Source organism: Balaenoptera musculus, chromosome 19 (assembly GCF_009873245.2).
Source record: "Balaenoptera musculus isolate JJ_BM4_2016_0621 chromosome 19, mBalMus1.pri.v3, whole genome shotgun sequence".
In the NCBI taxonomy this organism is placed as follows: domain Eukaryota; kingdom Metazoa; phylum Chordata; class Mammalia; order Artiodactyla; family Balaenopteridae; genus Balaenoptera; species Balaenoptera musculus.
In genome coordinates, this window is record NC_045803.1 from 50,813,422 (window position 1) to 50,834,438 (window position 21,017).

The window sequence follows — 21,017 nt, forward strand, 5'->3', positions numbered from 1 at the left end:
GCCATTGCTGCAAGCAGAAGTGCTGGAAATAGTGCAGAGCACATTGTCAGGAACTTAACAAATGTTGTTGTTTTACTTTCCAGGTTTGTTTTCTCTTATTAGACTGTAAACTCTTTGAGGGCAGTGACCATGTCTAAATCTTTATATATCCTTACTCTTTATACTGATTACACGATTTGGTTGTTACTAAGCAGTGGTTCAAAGGCTGGCTGTGCCGCGAGCTCTTCTGTGGCTTGGCCTTCACCTTTGAAATCACTTTGTTCCTGGGGCAGGTTTGCTCAACCTCAACACTGTAGATATTTGAGCCAGATGATTCTTTGCTGAGGGGGCTGTCCTGCGCATTGTAGGATATTTTGTAGCATGCCTGGCCTTTACCCGCTAGATACCAGTAGCACGCCACCCCAAACTGTGACTACTGAAAAAACGTCTCAAGTTATTTGCAAATATCTTCTAGGGGGCAAAATCGAGTCTGGTTGAGAACCACTAGGGTAATGCGTTTGGCACGCAATAAAGGCCATTCAGTATGACTCAGTGCTTTGCATTTGTGTTTTCTAAATTTGATTTTCCTTTAAACCGTAGGGTTTGAAACCGCCAAAACTTTCGCCCTCCATGGTGCACATGTGATCCTGGCCTGCAGGAACATGACAAGAGCCAATGAAGCCGTGTCACGCATTTTAGGAGAATGGGTAAGTGAGTGATTGATTTTTTTTTTATATAAATTTATTTATTTATTTTTATTTATTTTTTTTGGCTGCATTGGGTCTTCGTTGCTGCGTGTGGGCTTTGTCTAGTTGCGCTGAGCGGGGGCTACTCTTCGTTGCTGCGCGCGGGCTTCTCATTGCGGTGGCTTCTCTTGCTGTGGAGCACGGTCTCTAGGCACACGGGCTTCAGTAGTTGTGGCACATGGGCTCAGTAGTTGTGCGTGGCTCGCAGGCTCTAGAGCGCAGGCTCAGTAGTTGTGGCACACGGGCTTAGTTGCTCCGTGGCATGTGTCATCTTTCTGGACCAGGGATCGAACCCGTGTCCCCTGCATTGGCACGTGGATTCTTAACCACTGCGCCCCCAGGAAGTCCTGATTTTTTTAATTGTCAGATATACATGCTGGGATAAACACATGGAGGTTTTAGTACAGTTCATAAAGTTTATTGCTCTTGGAATAATGTTTTCTTTATTTTTAAAGTCATATTCACTTTGTTTATTTTATGCATGAAAGGACAAGCAAGCCCTTTTATAGTTTGTTTATAGTTCATTGTCAGTGTCATCTGCTTTATTAGTCAGAGGTTTGAGAATGTTTACTCATTCAGCTCATTTATTAAGAAAAACAAAATGTGGTTGACGCCCATGAATGCAACTAAGAGGTTATTTATGGTTTTCAGGATGACAAAGTAGCCGGCTTTAACCCTGTCTCTGGTTTTTCCTTTTTGCTTTTCTCTCTCTGTGCAGACGTTGGTGTTGATATGCCTGTGCACAAACATTTATTGAGGGCCTGCAGTGCTCTTGGGGTTAAGGATATAGCGTCGAATAAAACACAGTACCTGCACTCATGGGCTTCTAGGTAGGAGAAACAGACCATAAAGGGATAATTAAGTTTAATATTTAATGTAATGTCAGGTTATAAATGCAGTGCAGGACAGTAAAGCAGAGTGAGGGGCCAGGAGTTGACAGCGTGGATTATTTCAGATTGGGTGGTCAGCAGAGACCTCTCTAAAGTTGTGACATTTGATCCAGGATCTGAAGGAAGTAAAATAGTAAGCTGTGCAAAAGTCAGGGGAAATACTTTCTACGCATGTGCAAAGGAGGTAGGAATGTGCCTGGAGGATTCTAGGATCAGCAGGGACAGTAGTGTGGCTGGAGGGCAGTGAAGGGGAAGGAGGTTGCCGAGGGGCTGAGAGTCAGTGGTGACATGAGAGGGTTTGAGCCAGAGTGACACAGGTTGATTGATTTTTTTAACACGTCACTGGACTTTGGAGTGATGTACAGACTGCATTCATTCATTCACGTATTTGTGAAGTGCCCCACTGTCAGAGGTACTGGGCATCTGGTGTTAAGGAAAAACAGGTGTTGCCACTGTCCTTGTAGAGCTTTCGGCTGAAGGTGGAAGACAGATCAATCCAAAGATAAACATCAGTGTAAACTTGAAATGATGGAAAGTGGTACTAAGAAAGTATGTGGTACTCCAAAATGGTGAATAATGCCAGGGAGGTGGGGGACATTTGGAGTCCCCAGGAAGAGGTGACTGAGCCGAGATCTCAAGAAGGGTCAGGGGAAGGTGGGAGAAGGGTCAAACCGGGCAGAGGGGGTGGCCTGTGCAGTGGCCCTGGGGCGGGGGCAGGAGGGGGGGTGAGGGGGAGACAGTCAGGTGCCTGGAGCAGAGCATGAACGGGGTTGGATAATCCTTGCCAAGACTGTCTTCACTCTCTGAAAACCGTGGAAGATTTCTTGCCATCCGAAGAAATAGACCATGGTTTGTTTAAGAGAATGTCCGGTGTTCTGGACTGAGAAGTTATGAAAGTCAAGAAAAGGGAGATTTATTTCTGTTTTTTCAAGCAGAATTTCAAGTTCAGTATATTTCAAATGAACTCTTGTCCTGATCTCACTGGATTCATTATTTTGAGTTAAATTAAAAAAAAAAACAAACAGGGCCCACTTTTTTCCAATTATCTTAGCATCTTTCTAACTCCAAAGTTAAAAAATATAATAACCTCCACTAGGTGGTATAGAGCAATCTTCAGAGATGTGTAGAGAGCGAATGGTAATACATGCATATGGTTTGAATCTTCATAAAGTGTGTAAACTGAAAAGTGAAAGTCCTCTGCAATTCTTCTCTTGGGAGGTAAATATCATTAACTGTTTCTTGTGTGTTCTTCCAGAAAAAGGTTGTGCATACTACGCAACACACCTACATGCTGTTGTGTGCCTTGATTTTTTTTCACTTACTACTAGAGGAGGGTTTTTTTCTTATCAGTGCATAGAGGTCATCCTCATTGCCTTTAGCTGCTGTATGATACTCCATCACGTGTTTATGCTGTCGTTATTTAACCAGTCTCCCTTTTCGGTGGACATGGAGGTTGTTGTCATTGTTTTGCTCTTCCAAGTGATGGTCTCTTAAAGTTCAGTCTCTCTCACATTTTCATCCAAAATTGACTCTAATCTCTGCTGCATTGAGCGTTCTTGATACATGCTTTTGTGAATACACCGTAGGGCAGAATCTTCGCAGTGGACCCATTGATTCAAAGGGCAGATGGATTTAAAGCTTGGGTAGCCGTTTCCAGTTTTCATCTAGTAAGTCGGGCCAATTTCTGCCTCCACCGAAAATGTTAGAACGGTACCTGGGATCGAGCAGCAGGGAGTATCAAACTCGTAAAATTTTGCCCATTTGACATCATATTTAGACTAGAAAAATCAAATTCCAGCGACACTCGTGATATTGTCAGAACCATCTTGTACAATGTGATACTGATGTTTAAACCAGACTTGGAAGATAATGCCCAAACCCAGTTATCTATGCATTTTAAAAGTTGTCTTCCTTTCCCGTCATATATGAGGACAGATTCATCTGGATTTATCCCATTATCACTCCTGTTTGATGCGTAGGGGCAGAAATTCCTGGATCTGCCCTCATTAACTGTGGGACTTTGGAAAGTCTCTTGATCCATTTGGTGCCCCCGTGTCCTCGTCTCTAAAAGAGAATGTTGAACGGGCTGATCTCAAAGACCCGCCATTTAGTTTTTCTTTCTTGCTTTCTAAGCCATAACTGGGTCCCTGTGAGTCAGTTTCGGAAGCCCGCATTTATCATGGTGTATATTCATTCTCGTGTAGAGTAACTTGAGGACGACCAGCAAACAACGCCCCCGGAGGAAGAATTATCCAGAAATATTCACTGTCAGGGATGTGAATAGAGGAAATGGGAAAGAAAACCAAACTTACACTCACATGGAGTTTCAGATGTTCACATCAGATTTTAGAGGTTGTAGACTGAAGAAACTCAACCCTTTTATAATCTCTCGTATGTTCACTTGTTCTCTGTAAACCCCATTGGACCACTTTCCTCACTCCCCCTAGATTCTGATTATGGAAGCTCCAATTTAGCACCAAAAGCCGTCATTACCATTTCGCCTCATTGCACCATGTCCATCTGACCTCCACCCCACGGCCCAGCTTTTCTACCACGTCCAGCCTTGTGTGTGTGCGTTACCAGAGTACAGAGTGTGTGAGAAGCTGCCTCAGCGACCTGCGTGGAGCCGCCTCCCCGTGCCCTGTCCCCATGTCCCCACCCTGGGTCTGTGCTAGTTGGTTTCCTCCAGGCCTTTCCTTACCTGGTCTCTGCATAGGGATTTTGCCTGGCACGTTAGTAGATACCACCTTCTTGTGTTTCTCGAGGTCCGTACTTTATCTGGCATGAATCATATCACAAACAGAGCCTGGAAGGTACTGCAACGCAGAGGCGCCGTGCCGGAGATTCTCACAATGATCCAAAGTTTTTTGTTGCAGCCAAAGCTCCCTCCGAAGTCTTTGGGCGTTTGGCTTAGCGTCGGCTCACACGTGCCGAGGCTCTGGGAATGGAGTTCCTCCCTGACTGGTCTTTCTCTTCTGGCCCTGCCCAGATCGCTGCGTCCCCGACCCTCATGTCTGCCTCCAAGCCAGTGGATTGTAACTCTCACGTCCACCACCCGGCATCTGACAGCCGCCAGTTATTGCGTCCCTGTCATGTGCCCTGTCCTGGTCAGGGCCTTCTGTGTCCCATTTATTTATTTATTTAAATTAAATAAATTAAATTAAATTAAATTAAATTTTTTTTGTCTGTGCTGGGTCTCTGCTGCTGCGTGTGGGCTTTCTCTAGTTGCGGCGAGCGGGGGCTACCCTTTATTGTGGTGCGCGGGCTTCTCATTGCGGTGGCTTCTCTTGTTGCGGAGCACGGGCTCTAGGCATGTGGGCTTCAGTAGTTGTGGCACACGGGCTCAGTAGTTGTGGCTCGCAGGCTCTAGAGTGCAGGCTCAGTAGTTGTGGTGCACGGGCTTAGTTGCTCCGCGGCATGTGGGATCTTCCTGGACCAGGGCTCGAACCTGAGTCCCCTGCATTGGCAGGCGGATTCTTAACCACTGTGCCACCAGGGAAGCCCCTGTGTCCCTTATTTAAGAGGATGCAGAAAACTGCTTTTCCCCATTTCACAGGGGAGCCAGTGGAGGCTCAGAAAGGTGAAGGGACTCCCCCAGAGTCACACAGCTGGTGAGCGCGGAGGCGGGTCCCGGTGTGTCCATCTGGCCTCCACCCCACGGTCCAGCTTTTCTACCACGTCCAGCCTCGTGTGTGTGCGTTACCTGTCTCAGGCTTTGCTTTAAAAATTGCTAGGTTCTATTGGAGTGATTAATGTCAGGATTAATCATATTTCTCAGAGGAAGCTGCTCTGATCTCCGTTATTTATTGTCCCAAGCAATCGCTTTTCATTCAAGATGTCCTTTATAGAGTCCTCGGGACACTTTGTGGGGGAGATCCAGCTCTTTCGTAAAACATAACTTAAATGGCACCACATTCCACATGGAATTATATTAAGAGCATATATGTAATTACTACCACTACTGATTATTTCAAGGGGAAATGCCCTCCTGCTGAGTTGTTTTAGATGCTCCAAAGTTAGAAATAAGAGAAGCATTGAAAACAATTAAAATTGGGTAATGTGGACAGTGCAGAAATGAACTACCCTCTTAAAAGGCCAATCCATTTAGCATAATTAAAAAGGGAGAGAGGATGGGGGGGTCCATGAGCCCCCAGTTATATTTACGTACAGAACCTCTGGAAATGAGGTTCCTGCCTGTGTTGTTAGCAGTAACCGTACGAGGATGTGGTTTACCTCATTCATATCGTCAAGTGGATTACTCGCTCACGTCCCTTACTTCTAAGACAAGTGCCTGATTTTCTCTTGGGTATTTCAAGGACCCCAGATGGCTGGCTGAGTAGGAAGTTCATCTTGCTGTTTTTGGGATGTAGTGGATTCTCTTTTACTCAGCAGCACTGTCTGTATGTGAGAACGCCATGTGCGTTCTCCAAGTCTGGGACTCAGATAGGTGTGTCTCAATCCCTGCAGTCCTGTGGTTTACTCTTTCCTAGGTACTTATCGGAGTGGGGTTTTGTTGCTCTGTTTATGGAGGTCTGGCACACCCCACACTCCGTCCTGAGATCTGAAGATCTCCAAGGGGTGTTGTCTGAGAAGGACAATAGATGATTAGCTATCAAAACGCCACCTTATAAACAGCCACAACAAGACTCCAGCATCCCAACGGAGGGCTTTTGAAAGTGGGGCTCCCTCCTCCCTCTTACTTTATTATAGGTTCTAAATTTTGGACCTCTGAAACTTCTGGTCCTGGGGAGGAAGGAGGTTGATTAGAGCTGGGGCAGGTGGGCCTGCAGTCGCCCAGGCACCTACCAGTGTGTGCAGGGAGGAAAAGGTCTGGGGCCATGGCTGGGGTGGAAGGGGGATTCAAAGAGAGCACGGGATTGTTTTGAGTGCCCAGCCAGCCTCACGTGTACCGGGCCTTACTTGAACCTGCTTATCGTGTAAAGGGTGACATGGGCAGTGTCAGAGAGCTGGCCTGTGGAGGCCGCCCGTTAGTGAATGCGGGGCCCAGGAATGTTGTGAAGCTCCAGCATCTACTGGGGATTGAGGTGACCAGTGAGGTGGGCAAGGTGGGCTGGCACGGAAGAGGGGCTGATGGCCACCCCCGACCCCCGCCACCGTGGAGTTATTAGGTGACCCACTCCTGATTCTCCAGAGTGCATCTTGGATCCATCCCCCTATCAGAAGGGAGGAGGGACCCAAGTATGTTGAGGTTGGCGAGAAGGTTTGGTCCCCAAGAAAGACTGCAAGCCCAGGCTTTCCTAACTTGTCTTTTTATTTGTCCTAGACTTCAAGTCTTCCTAGCGACTGGTTAGGATGACATACCATTGGCCAGGAGCATACAACAGGGACCCGGCTCAGCCACTCTTGTGTCTTCTTGGGTTATCTAACCGAGATTTCCAAGAGGTCTGGAAAAGGCAGGCAGTGTGGTCTTCAAGATGCCTCTTGGGCATATGTCTTTTGGGGAGGCAAGTCATCTCCAGCTGATAAACATTGCTCTAAAATACGCTGCATTAGATTGGCAAAGATTAGAAGCAGATACACTCTGTGACCTTGGGCAAGTTTCTTCTCTAAACCTTAGTTTCTTCATCTGTAAGATCTAAATACCAGGAGATTCAGGTACCTATGAGTATTAAGGCATTGACTGTATGTGTATTTAACATGTTGCTGGTGATAGATTCAGTGTTCAATTAAATGTTAGCTGCTGCTATTAATAATAATTATAATTTCTTTTTAAAAAATGTTTATTTGATATTGGAGTACAGTTAATTTATATTGTTGTGTTAGTTTCAGGTATATAGCAAAGTGATTCAGTTATACATATATCCATTCTTTCAGATTCTTTTCCCATAGAGATTATTACAGAATATTGAGTAGAGTTCCCTGTGCTCTACAGTAGGTCCTTGTAGGTTATCTATTTTATATATAGTAGTGTGTACATGTTAATCCCAAACTCCTAATTTATCCCCCGCCCCCAACCTTTCCCCTTTGGTAACCATAAATTTGTTTTTGAAGTCTATGAGTCTGTTTCTGTTTTGTAAATAAGTTTATTTGTATCGTCTTTTTAGACTCCACATATGAGTGATATATGATATTTGTCTTTCTCTGACTGACGTCACTTACTATGATAATCTCTAGATCCGTCCATCTTGTTGCAAATGGCATTATTTCGTTTTTTTTGCGGCTGAGTAATATTCCATTTTATATATGTACCACATTTTCTTTATCCATTTCTCTGTCAATGGACATTTAGGTTGCTTCCGTGTCTTGGCTGTTGTAAATAGCGCTGCAGTGAACATTGGGGTGCATGTATCTTTTCGAATTATGGTTTTCTCCAGATACATGCCCAGGAGTGGGATTGCTGGGATTAAATGTTCAATTAAATGTTAGCCGTTGCTATTAATAATAATTTCTTATTCATACATGAAAGTACAAAGTGATGCTTACTTTTCCTAACCTCTCCAAGTGGCTGAAAGAGGAGCTGTAGGGAGGGTGTTTATCAGCATGATTCCAATGGAGTTGCAATGAATTCTTTTTCTGTCTTCATATGTCTGGACTCCTACCTTTTAATAGATGTGTATTTAGTTTGTTGATGAGTATTTTCCAGTGGAGCTCGTATTAGCACTCAACTGTCATTTGAAAAGCCATCTTAATTATTTATGTGATTGCTTTTTCTTTTGTATTTACAAAGAAATATACTTTGCATATATTGAGGAAAGATGATTAAGGGATCAGTCATCAGGAACAGCAAGCAGTGGTTTATGTCAGAATGGGTATTGAGAAAGCAGGGAAGCGAGGGGTAAGAGGAAAGATTTATTAGTCAGAGGTAATGGAACATGCATGTGTTAGGGAGAGAAGAGCGCATGCTCAGCTGATTGTTGCCGCACGGTTTGATGCTGGAGGGAGTGAAGCACTGTAATTATCCTAGCTTTCAATAGCGTTGATACCGGCTCCGTTTATCTAGTTGGAGTGAAGCCGTGTGGAAAGGTGACAGTGTTATGTCATATTGCAGCCTCATTGATAAGCATCGGAAATAGTGATTTCACTGTTATTTCCAGGTATGAAGTACTTGGTACCAGCCAACCTATTAGGCACGTGGGTTCCAACACTTTGCTCTGCTTTTAATAGATACCGACAACCTGTTTTCATGACATGATATTAAGGAGTGACAGAGAGGATACTGAGTAATAAATTGCTTGCACTTTTAAGAACCACTGGAGAAATCCAGCTGCTTTCAGGCTCTCTCCAATCCACTCAGTGACTTTACGATCCTGTATGTCTTTGGTGTTTGTGGGAATTTCCCCCATTCTCCTTTGATAATAGGAGCTTAAATCCCATAATTCGCCTTTGCAGATCAAAGGCCTTAGGTGTGATGCCTTCTTTTATGTGATGTGTGTGTGTCGGTGGGGCGGGCGCAGGGAGGCATGCAGAGCATGGGGTGGGTGATCTACGAGCCTGATGCCTGTCTAAGCAGGTGACTTGGCTTGGAAAAGCTGATCGTTATTCAACGCATCGCAAGTTGTAAGGCTCATCCCCATTGTTTTGAATGATCTCTAGCTAAACAAAAATATAAAAACTATTAATATTATTAACAGTTATAGATTATTGGGAAAAGTTCATCCTACATCAGCCATTAGATTTGTTCCTCATTTCTTTGCTTTAAAAATTGTTTTTATGTATAGTATTGGATTTTCAATAAGTAAAGTATGGTATAAACTAGTCTGCGAACCAGCAAGAACTATATAAACCACTTGCTTTAATCAATAAGCGAGCGAGCGTGCACATACACACACACACATACACACACGCATAAAGGGTCTAGAGTTCTCCCTTGGGACATTTTTGTTTACAAAATGTCATCTTATTATCATCACCCGCCGGTGGGGTTGGATATTCATAGCTTTCTGTACTAGGCACTCTGCTTCGCACTTAGCAGTAAAATATCTATGTTATGTGTTAAACCCATCTTGCAGATGAGGCATTAGAGGCTGGAAGAGGGGGAGAGCCTTCCCTAAGCTCACACAGCTACGTGGTAGATCTAAGATTTGAAGCCATATCTCCTGACCCCAACGCCATCTTGTTACCCAATCCAGAATTACTGGTGTGCGTTGTGTCGGAGGACTGGCCTATCTTTTTCAAGGACTTAGCCAAAGATTGCCTTCGTAGGGATTTGCGTGTTTCTCTGTTCATTATGTAAGGGTCCCTGTGGTTACCTAGGAAAGAGAGCTGCCCGGGTGGCTTTTTGTGACCCGATGGAGTTGATGAACCTCCCCTCCCCTGAGGAAGCTCTTCCCAGACTTCCATTTCAAGTGGTATGTAGTGTATGTACTCTTGCACTGAAGCTGCCTCTTTGACCTTCCTTATCGTAGGCTCAGGAAAGATTCTTTATCAGGAAATAAATTATTCATTCCTCTCATAGACATAATTGGTTGCTAAAATATTCTGAGTTTCCTCTGTCTCCAGAATGCCTAGAACTTGTGATTGGTCCTTCTCCTCTTAAGTTTTCCATTTCATTTCTCATTCTGAAAATTTTGCATTGACTTAATCTCGCCTGTTATTCATTGTCTTTGATCACCGTCTTCGTGTCTTCTTTTTCTCTGTGTGTGTTTTGGTTTTTTTCACTCAGTCTTGAACTGAATATTTAATACTTTATATCCACTGTAACCTTCGCATAACGAGGGCTGTGATTTACTGCTGAGTTTTAAAGAGTGAAAGTCAAGCATACATGGATAGCTCGAAACCATCACTCCCAATCATGTGAAGCTCAATGCAGATGCATTCTTTCATTAACATGGGGCCCCCTGAGTTCTTGTTAAACAATTTTGATGTGCTTGGAAGAGATGGGTTTCATCTTCAGATGGTGTTCAGCCAGCAGTTGAAGGTTCTGCTTCTGGCCACTAGGCATTTAGGGTCCATTATTTAAGCGGAAAAAAGTGTGCTTGAGATTGTTTTTCATATGTATTATGGGGGCATTTACAGAGAGTCTCAGACGTAGCAGTTGTTAGATTAAACAGAGAGGAGAAGCTGTCCTTGTGCCAAGAAAATCTTCCAGGCAAGGACAAATATAGAGCCGTAAACGAGGCAGCCAGTCTCAGGATGGGGCAGCTCACGCTACAAAAGGTTAAGGTTTATTTTAAGCATATATTTAAAATAGACTAAGTTTTAATTTATAAGGAGGCAGCCCAGAGGAGTAGAGGGAGCCCCAGCCCTAGAGTCACACAGACCTGGGATTGAATCCTGTGCTCACTGGGTATCCCTGGGCACATTTGGTTATGTCTTTGAACCTTGGTTTATTTACCTGCAGAATGGGAACGGTGCTGATAATGGCCCTCAGCGTTCATCAGGTTGAACTGAAGTAACGAATATACTCTCTTGTACAGAACCCGACACATAGTAAAGACTCAAAAAAAAAAAAAAAATTGGTAGTTTCAGGAGAGGGTTACTTGTTCAACACAGATCCCTAAATTAGACAAATACTCTCAGAAATCTTGTTGGAAAATGTGTTTCCTCTTATACCTCTTCTTTTTAATATATATATATATAAATGATCAGAGTCCCAGGAAACAGCCGAGCCTCTCTTCATCTTCCCATCACTGTGTCAGGTAATACTGAGGTGAGCCGAGGTGAGCAGCCAGGGGCTCCTTCCGTCTCTGGGGCGTGAGGGCAGGGTGGGGAGGCGGCTGTCTGTATCCCCGGCGCCCACGCCCTGGTGCGGAGCTGGCTGGGGTCCGCAGAGGCCGTGGTTAGTGCCAGAGAGACGTGGGGCTGGCAGAACCAACTCTGTGTCCCTGGGGCGCTCACCTGGAACTAGCCCCTGCCCCTTAGCCAGCTGGGGGATGCAGATGTGACTGATTTTGAAGACCTTAGAAGTGCTGTGGTAGTTTTAAAATCTGTCCACGCATTCTTTGCTACGCCTCCCTTTCAGAGGTGGAGCCTAATTCTCGTCCCCTCAAGTGTGGGCTCGTCTTAGTGACTCAGTCTTCATGAATAGAAGGTGGCTGAATTGACAGAGTGTGACTTCCAGGAAGGGTCTTAGAAGGCCGGTGGCTTCCTCCTGGCTTGCTGTCCTGGACCACTCACTGCGGGGAAGCCAGCTGCCACGCTGGGAGGATGCTCAGGCGTCCCTGAGGGGAGCCCGTGTGATAAGGAGCCGAGCCCCCTGTGACAAGGAGCCCCCTGTGACAGGCCTCTCGAGTGAGCCCTCCTGGACTCCGCTGAGCTCGTCAAGCCTGCAGATGACTGCGGCTGACGGATCAGTGGCACCCTCATCAGAGATCTCGAGTCAGAGCCATCCCAATTCCTGACCTATAGAATCTTGGTGAAAAGCCAAATGCTCACTGTCTTAAGCCACTGCACTTTGGGGAGAGGGGCGACATAGCAGTGGGTAACGAACACAGGGGTCACGGCCTCAGGGGAGAAGGATCTCACACAGAAACTGGACAGTAAACTCCAAGGATAAGGTGTGAGGACTCACCCGGCGATTGCCTCTAAGTGCAGGGAATCCTACGTTCTTAGGGTGGCGTCAACCATCCAGGTCCCCGTGTCCAACCTTTTCCCAACGTGCAGCCCAGTTAAACAGCATCCCTGAGCAGAGCTCACCCGGCTTTCGCTTACACTCTTCCAGGGATGGGTAAGCTCCTCCCTCCCAAGACAGCCCATCCTATTTCTGTTCACCTCTTAATTAGAAAGTTCTCCCTTATATTGAAGCGAGAATCTTCCTCCAAGCGTCTTCCACCCACGGGCCCTGGTTCTGCCCTCCGAGTTCCACTGGGCTGCCTTCTCATCAGAACCCACCTAACACTCACATCTCTCAAATTCCCTAAATAATAAATCCAAAGTTATTGAAGGCATCGGGTTACTAAAAGTTGGCAGTGAGGCTGGCCCCTCATTTATTTGCAACCTGTGTCCCTCTTTTATTATTGGAGTTTGGGATGCACATGGTAAGGCTTTAGCAGCTGGGGAGAATCCTGTCTGCTTTGGTCCCCTTCAGCAGGTACCAGATGCAGAGCCCGGACCCACTGGGCCTTCCCTGGAGTTAAGGCATCAGTGCAAACAAAGTGCAGTCTCCTTTTAAATGACTGAAGAACACTGCCCTAATTTACCTGGCAGTTCTCAAATTCTAATTGTTCCAGCCACAATGCGATCTGTAAACTGGGTGGCTGGAAGAAACTTCAATGCATCTTTGTAATGGCTTTGTTGTTGTTTATTGAGAGGGACTAATTAACTTTGATTATTGCACTAATATTATGGCACTTTGACAGCCCTTCAGATTTATGACTCTGGGAAAATATAAACAAATGAAATGCAGGTGCTGGAGCAGAAAGAATAAGTTATTACTGAACTTTAATTACTTGGAATGTGTAGCCAGGAGAGAATTAGTTGATGAATTACAGGATGCTTGAAATCTGCATCAAATTGTGAGCAATATGCAGACAAAAATGAAAAGGGGGGCTGGGAAGGTGCTGTTTTTAAGGCAGGAAAAGATAGGGCACGTCTGTAATGATCTGAATGGTGTTTGATTGATTAATCCCTATTTCCCGTGGGGCAGAAATTTACACGGTGCTATTCAAAGCATGGTCCCTGACGCACACTGACAGCATCACCTGAGAACCTGTTAGAAATGCAAATTCTTGGGCCCCACTGGAGACCTCCTGGATCAGAAATTCTGGAGGTGGAGCCCACCAGTCTGTGTTTCACAGTCCCTCCAGGAGATTCTGATGTACTGCTCTGCAATTCTCAAGCTGTTTGATTTTTTTTTTTTTTTTTTTAATAAAAGGGCAGGTACAGATTTTTACCTCTGTTTACCAAAGTCAGGTGTTCTTACAAGCTCGTTCACCAACTAACCCAGAAATTTTCAGACTGTTTAAAAAAATTGTATAAATATTTATTAAACATCTATTTTGTACTATGTGTAATGGGTGATATAAGACAGTATAGAATATAGAAAGTCCCCTACACGCGAACCTTCAAGTTGCGAACTTTCAGAGATGCGTAAGTTAGTTCACGTGTGTGGCGTACGTTGTCACGTGCGTGCATCCTCTACAAGTGGATGTGCTTTTGTGTAATTTACTGTACAGTACTGTATAGAGTACAGTAGTACAGCATCTTTATTTCAAGCCCAGGATGTCCGGAAGCAAACGTAAAAACAGCGGTATATAGCCGATTGTGTTAGTTGGGTACCTAGGCTAACTGTTGGACTTATGAACAAATTGGACTTATGAATGCACTCTCGGAATGGAACTCGTTTGTGTGTAGGGGACTTACCGTATTGTCATTGCCTTCAAGGACTTGGCAAGTGAGGCGATACCCCCAAACTGTAACCCGTGCTGGGACCCGGTGAGCATGGGAAGCGTGGTGGTCTTAGGACTCACGGAAGATGCTTTTCCCACGTGCTTCAAAGCAGGATCCTTGAAGAAGGCAGAGTTGGCAGGCTGCAGTCAGCCCCGGTGGTGAGGGCACATTCCAGTGGAAGGAAGGGCACGAGCAGAGCATGAAAGCGTGTCCTGGGAGCGGCGCATAGTCAGGTTTGGATGCAGTGGGATGCGGGTGTCTCTGGAGGCCGGAAACTGCCTTTTGAAACCAGTTCATTCAAGGCCTTGGATTCTGTCCTTTTAGGAGAATGGGCCTTCTTCCCTCGGTCCTGGCAGCCACTGAAGGATCCCCATGGGGGTGATGCAGTCCACACATAGCGATGCAGAAAGACAGATGCTCGGGTTGAATCAGAGAGGGAGTGTGGAGGCCGGGAGACACGTGAGCTGTGCTCCGGGTAAGCGGTGGTTAAAGTGGCAGTTCTGAGCTGGAAGGGCTGAGAAGGATGCTGAATACACTTGCTTGTTTTCTGACATTTAAATCCATGAACTGAGTCCCAGAGGAGAAAGATAATCATCCCTTCCAACGTTTCCTGCTCTGAGATCCTTTAACAGATTGTGGGGGGGCATGTTCCTCCTTCTCAGAAACTCTGTGAAAATAGAGCAAAACGTGTTTACTTACCTGCAGCCCTCTCTCAGGAGTAGGGTGACCGTTTATTCTTCAAACCAGGAAATGCCGAGAGTCACAGAGTCATAATAATTATACCAGGAGAACAGGCATCAGCGAGGAGGGAAACTGGGACATCTGAGCAGCCCTCTCAGGTGCGGTTACCCCAATAACCTGAGCAGGCCCCCCATGGGCCTGGCTGGGCTTGATAACGAAGAGGTCAAGTCTGGCTTCTGATGGGGCAGATTGAGCCTCACACCGGCCTTCGTCCCTCTGGTTCTGGGTCGTCTCCTAATTTTTCCTTTTAAGAGCTTGCTGTTTTCATTCCCACAGAAGCCCGGCCAGACTCCAGCCCAAGGTTGTCTCCATTCCTTGGACAGTTGCAAAACTAACCGTGACTCCAGATCTTTTGTGGAGTTTCTGTTCCAGAGACCCTTCCTTTCGTGTGATTTCTCCCACCGCCCGGAACCTTCCAGATCCCCCCTCTTATGGATAGTGCTGTGTACTTGAGGAACAGAAATGCATTCTTGACGTTAGGCTGAGCCAGACCCTCCCCAGTGTTAAATCTACCCAGAATTCATAGAACGCCGTTCAGAACTAAATCGTGGTCATTCAGAGTTGCCTTTTGTTTGGGGTGGTTCACGGCTTGTCTGGTCTGTGAATGTGGATGAGGGAGAGCTGGTTAAATGTTTATTTTCAGCCCTGGGTAAATCTGCAGTATTGGAGGAGATGGTGGGGCACGTGGCAGTGACGTTAGTGATCCAAGTGGTATCACGGGCTTGCTGGCCTCCTTGCAGACCTGCCAACACAGACAGTTTTTCAGGGACATCATAGAAAAGCAGAAATAATTCTACGTTACTTTAAGGCATCTGTGAAAAAAATAAAGTTCTTTTTAGTCATATATGAGCCACTGGGTTTGACATAACTCTTTTAGCCATTACTTTTAGGGGATCCTGCGAAGATATGAGCCAGTTTATGCAAGAGTGTTATAATGGAAAATTCAGACACGAATTAGTGAAGTTGTTTCTTTTTTAGGGAAAGTTTTGAATTACAGGATCACATTTGGGTAGACTGTGTTTGCAAAACGGTAGCATTTGGGGATGGGAAAGGACCTTCTGAGATCATCCAGTTTAACTCTCCCACTTGACAGGTGGGAAAACTGAGGCCCAGAGAGGGTAACTCACCCATCCAGTGTTACTTAGAAAGTGATGCCTTCTTTTGAGACAGAGTGTCATACTGCCCATTTGCCTATTGTGGAAAAAAAATGTGTATATGTTTTTAAAAAGAACATAGAATTGCCTGTAAGACAGGAATAGAAGCACCCAACACTTCATGCTCAATTGGGTGGCTAGTTTAATTCTCCTTCTTATTTTGATGATGATGATGCTATAATAATAGTAATGGTAGTAGTGGCATTGTGTGCCAGTCACGGTGTGGAACACTTTAAATGCCTTAATCCAGTTCATTTTTATGCCAACCCTGTGAGGTAGGTAATAGTATGAATCCTGTTTTTTTTTTTTTTTTTTTTTTTTTTTTTTTTTTAAATTTATTTATTTTTATTTTCGGCTGTGTTGGGTCTTCGTTTCTGTGTGAGGGCTTCCTCTATTTGCGGCAAGCAGGGGCCACTCTTCATCGCGGTGCGCGGGCCTCTCACTGTCGCGGCCTCTCCCGTTGCGGAGCACAGGCTCCAGACGCGCAGGCTCAGTAGTTGTGGCTCACGGGCTTAGTTGCTCCGCGGCATGTGGGATCTTCCCAGACCAGGGCTCGAACCCGTGTCCCCTGCATTGGCAGGCAGATTCTTAACCACTGCGCCACCAGGGAAGCCCTGAATCCTGTTTTCAGATGAAATGAGGCACAGAGAAGTTTAGGAACTTGTCTAAGCCCACATAGCAAATAAGCAGAAGAGATGAAATGCTGTAGGAGGACAGAAGCCTTGCCTGTTGTGTTCCTCTCGGTATTTCCCCGGTGTGTTGCACAGTGCCTGGTCATTGGGGGGGACTGAGTAAGTGTTTGTTGGATGAATGACTGAAGGTTGACTGTTGAGCCTTGGGGTTATAACCCGGGAGGCAGTATCCTATCACTGTGGGAAGGGATGGTTGGTTTGGTTTCCTTTTGGAAAAGCAGACCAGCAGAAGGTACACATAACCAGAATATTTTTCTGGAGTGCTCAGCTGTGTCAGTCGATTTTTGTGTTGGTGCCGCTGAATTCCCCACAATTCTTCAGCTACCTGCTGACTTGTTGAAGATGGACTTGTTCATGGGATGTGGTGTGAAGCGCCTTGTGTCCCAGTTCTTTGAAAATCACTAGCCCCGGTTTGGGCATTCTCAGTCGGCCAGCTCCCCTCGCTGTTCTGGAGAAGTGGGAGCCGGCTCACAAATCAACTTGATTTTGAAGGATGGAAAAATGGATCAGCTGGAAAGGCACAGCCCAAGGAGTCCGTGGAAGGGCTTGTGGGTGCATCCAGGAGCCTTCTGGTCTTTACTTGGAGAGTGTGCGTGATCGAGAGAGAGAAGGTTGACCAGAAATCAGTAACTTCTTTTAAAAAAAAAAAAAATTAATTAATTTAAAATTTATTTTAATTTTTATTTATTTATTTTTGGCTGCGTTGGGTCTTTGTTGCTGCGCGCGGGCTTTCTCTAGTTGCGGCGAGCAGGGGCTACTCTTGGTTGCGGTGCGTGGGCTTCTCATTGCGGTGGCTTCTCTTGTTGAGGAGCACGGGCTCTAGGCACACGGGCTCAGTAGTTGTGGCTCGTGGGCTCTAGAGCACAGGCTCAGTAGTTGTGGCGCACGGGCTTAGTTGCTCCGTGGCATGTGGGATCTTCCCGGGCCAGGGCTAGAACTTGTGTCCCCGCATTGGCAGGTGGATTCTTAACCACTGGGCCACCAGGGAAGTCCGAAATCAGTAACTTCCCTAAAAATTAAAAGGTCTCTGGTGATGCCTTTGGGGGTAAATGTAGAAACCTTCTTTTTCCTATTACTTAGGTCAGAAAACCAGCTGGGGTGGGCTTTGCTTCTAACATCCCTTTCCCTTTCGGATAATAAGTAATTGTCCTGAAACCTGTCAAAGACAGACACTTACTGAAAGAGAGATGAGCTGGAGAGAGAGAGACAGAGACAGAGAAAAACAGAGCCAGAGTGGGGGTGGGGTGGAACAGACTTACAGAGAAAGACAGACACACAAATGGGAGAGGGAGGGGGAGGGGAGGGAGGGAGGGGGAGGAGGAGGGGGGAGAGAACTAGTCTCCGGAGTGTTTTTTATGGAGGTTTTTAGTGCCAGCCTCTGCATGATGGGTTTGATCACTGTTTTCAGAGTTCTCTGATCATTTCTTGCTTAGAAAGGAGGAAATTAGAAATGTTGAGCTATGATTTGTTTTAATCAGAAAGAAATTGTCTAACATAAATCTCCCCGTGAGTGCTGGAAAAGCCCTAAAGCGGCCAAGAAAAAAATATCAATACTTTGCAAAGGAGGAATGATTGTTCCAATCCGTGGCTTAATTGATTTTAAGCCTTAATGAAACTCGGGCCAGAGCCTGCTACACACACTTGGTGGCTGGGATCACCAGTGAAAGCTGCGTGGGGAGAGGAGGAATTTGGGGTGTTTATCTGGTTCTTTGCTATTGATGTGATTTTCTAATTGCGTGGGGCTACCTAATACCAGATAGTAATTTTTTTTCTACGAAGAGAGTAAATTTTTTTTCCTAACACAGTAATTTATTTTAAATTACAGCTTTTTCTATTGGAAGCATTCACTTATGTTAGATTATCGTTCCCCAAGTGAAATTTCACTGATGCTGTATAATTAAATATAGATTTTTAAAAAGCGATAGAATATATTTTAAATTTATAAGCGGACAGACTGGGGTGTATAAAGACTTTATTTAACAAGAGTAAATAGCCTACCTGGTCAACGTGACGGCTACTGGAAAGGATTCCTTTAGCCTCAGTATATCCTTATTCAGTACCAGGCACCTTCTTGGGAAGGGGTGCTAAAACTTGCTAACTTAATTGGGCTAAAAGGATTGATCTGTAAGATATGTTATATGGGTGTAAGCAACAGCCTTGGGCTGTGGTCTGCCCGAGTTTGAATCCTATTTCTGCCCTTTACAAACCAGGTGCCCTTCACTTCCTGTTGCCTCAGTTTCTTCATCTGTAACATGGGAATGCTAATAGTACCTGAGTCACAAGGTTGTGAAGATTAGCTGAAGTCTTGCACGTAAAGCGCTTAGGGGATGGTACCTGGATACGTAGAACGGTACCCGGGTACCTAGTGTGTGCTATACAGGATTAAAAAAAAAACATTTGGGGTCCCTGTGTGGTCTGGCCCCTGCCTACCTGTCCAAGTTCATCTCCGACCATTCTCCTCCTTTTCCCAATTATACCGACCTCACAGCTGTTCCCGAACCCTCCCGTCTCCCTCTGTCTTGTCACAGAAGACTTCCTCTGCTTGGGGTCACCTCAGCCAAGCTCGTCCACCTGATGCTTCTGTATGCTGTGAATCTCTGCCCCCTGGTGTCTTTCCCCTAGAGCTTTCCTGGACTGCTTTTCCCCCTCTCCTGCCCACCTTCCCTCCCCTCCCCTCCCTCCCCTCAGCAAATTGTTAGCAGCCCCTTTCTCTGAGTGACGTGGCAGTGACATGAAAGCAAACGTTCCGTTCCTGCCTTCAAGGAGCTTAAAGTCCACGTTTTGGTTTTTAAACACGGATGCATCACACCGCTGATCACATCACACATTGATTGTTGGCTGAAGGTCCCCTTATTTAAGCAACAGACATCTGTTGGAACTTTATTACATGCCAAGCATCCCACTGGACGGTGAGCCTATATAGGTACCTAAGATGTTGTGCTTGCCCTCAGGGAGCATAGGTGTGTTGACAGACATGTAAATTAATAATAATAATACCAACACCCAACTGGGAGTGTGGCTTGGGAGGAGGAGGAGGGCAGGGCCTGGTTGACGGCCCAGGCTCAGTAATACCTGGGTAGGAGCAGACGCAGTACCTGTGCTTCTCATCACTGTTGGAAGGTGTTAGACCAGCTGGGTAGAAATACGAGGGCTTTTCTCTGACTCCAGCTGCCGCGGGCACGGTCGCCAGCCCAGATTTTGGAATCAGCCCGACCTAGGTGGGAATCCTGGCTCTCCGTCTGCTGGCAGTGAGTGTGCTCAGTCCAGGCGCTCCTCCCCGTGCCTCTCAAGCTAACTGCTTCCCTGCATGGGACGCTTGTCAGGATTAAGCGAGATGGCAGTGCCCGGCTTGTGGCCCGCACTAGGTTCCACCCGCTGGCGCTGTTCACCGTGCCGAGCGCTTCTGGAGGTTACCTCTCTGTGCCTTGCCTATCTTGGGCTCTAGCCCATCAAGGCCTTCCTGCTTCCCCTCTTCCCGCCAACAGCTGTCGTGCCCACGAGGGGCCGGCCTCCTCTGTGCCAGACAGAGCCTCGGCCGGGTGTGTTTGCTCTGTGTTCAAACAGAGCTTCCTAGCTGTGGTATTGGATTCTGTGGGACAGTGACAGTTTCCAGAAGCCTCTGGTCCGTGAGCCAATTTGGAGGAAATTAAACCATTCTCTGTGCCCCTCGGCTCACATCCTAGAAGGCCGCACAGACACTCCGGGCAGGCTTCAGCGCCTTCACATCAAGGATTCCATTACGGCTCCGAAATAAAAACGTTCCCCGTTGCTCCCTGCGTGCGAAGCTGGATCGTGTGCTTGGCACACACCTTGGCAGGGGCCGTAACCCCGCTCCCACCCAATCGGAAGGTCCTCCTGCAGGCAGGAGCCACTTAACATGCTCAGTGCTTCTCCCTGTGAGGATGCAAAAAAAGCAGGAGCTCTCAGGACCCCACATGTCCAGGTGCGCTTCCAGCTAGAGGTAGGACGAATCTTTTGAAGTGTTCAGAGAAGTGATTTCATATTCAAATTTGTGGAGCCGGGCTGGGGAGAGGCCACAGTCCTCATTCACTCCGCGGTTTCTCATCTTGTCAGAGAAGCTGACCTCATAGCCCCACATTCATGTTCTCCTTAGCAAGGACCCTCCCGTAGGAACAGTCATGAATTTGGCAACTAACGATCGTAAGGGTTTTAGGATTTGTGGAGAATTTATCTGTGAAAGAAAATGGATGAATTAAAAATATTAACCAGCTCAACCAGCACCCGCATGGATGAATCATTGAGATCTTTTTTTTCTTCTTCCCCCTTCATACTATAAACATATGGCATGAATTTTCTGCTCTCATTACAGATGCTGAGAGAAGGCAAAGACAAATATTTATATTACATTCATGTTTTACAGTAAAAACACTGTTTGGTTTGTTTATACAGTTCCACTGTTACAGTTTTTATGGTTGGTAATGAAACCACTGTAAAACCCAGCCTGGGTTATATAGCAGATACGATAAGGCCCAAGTACTCAGGGAGAGACCCTGGATGGAATAGTTG

General features: G+C 46.0%; 1 protein-coding gene across 1 annotated transcript in view; it reads left to right on the forward strand.

Moving 5' to 3' along the window:
* The window catches only part of WWOX (WW domain containing oxidoreductase), a 974,128-nt gene that overhangs the window by 56,879 nt on the left and 896,232 nt on the right, over window positions 1-21,017 (forward strand). The window contains exon 5 of the mRNA XM_036834493.1: window positions 580-686. Within this exon, the coding sequence (XP_036690388.1) occupies window positions 580-686 (107 nt within the window). The remainder of the gene's footprint in view (window positions 1-579; window positions 687-21,017) is intronic.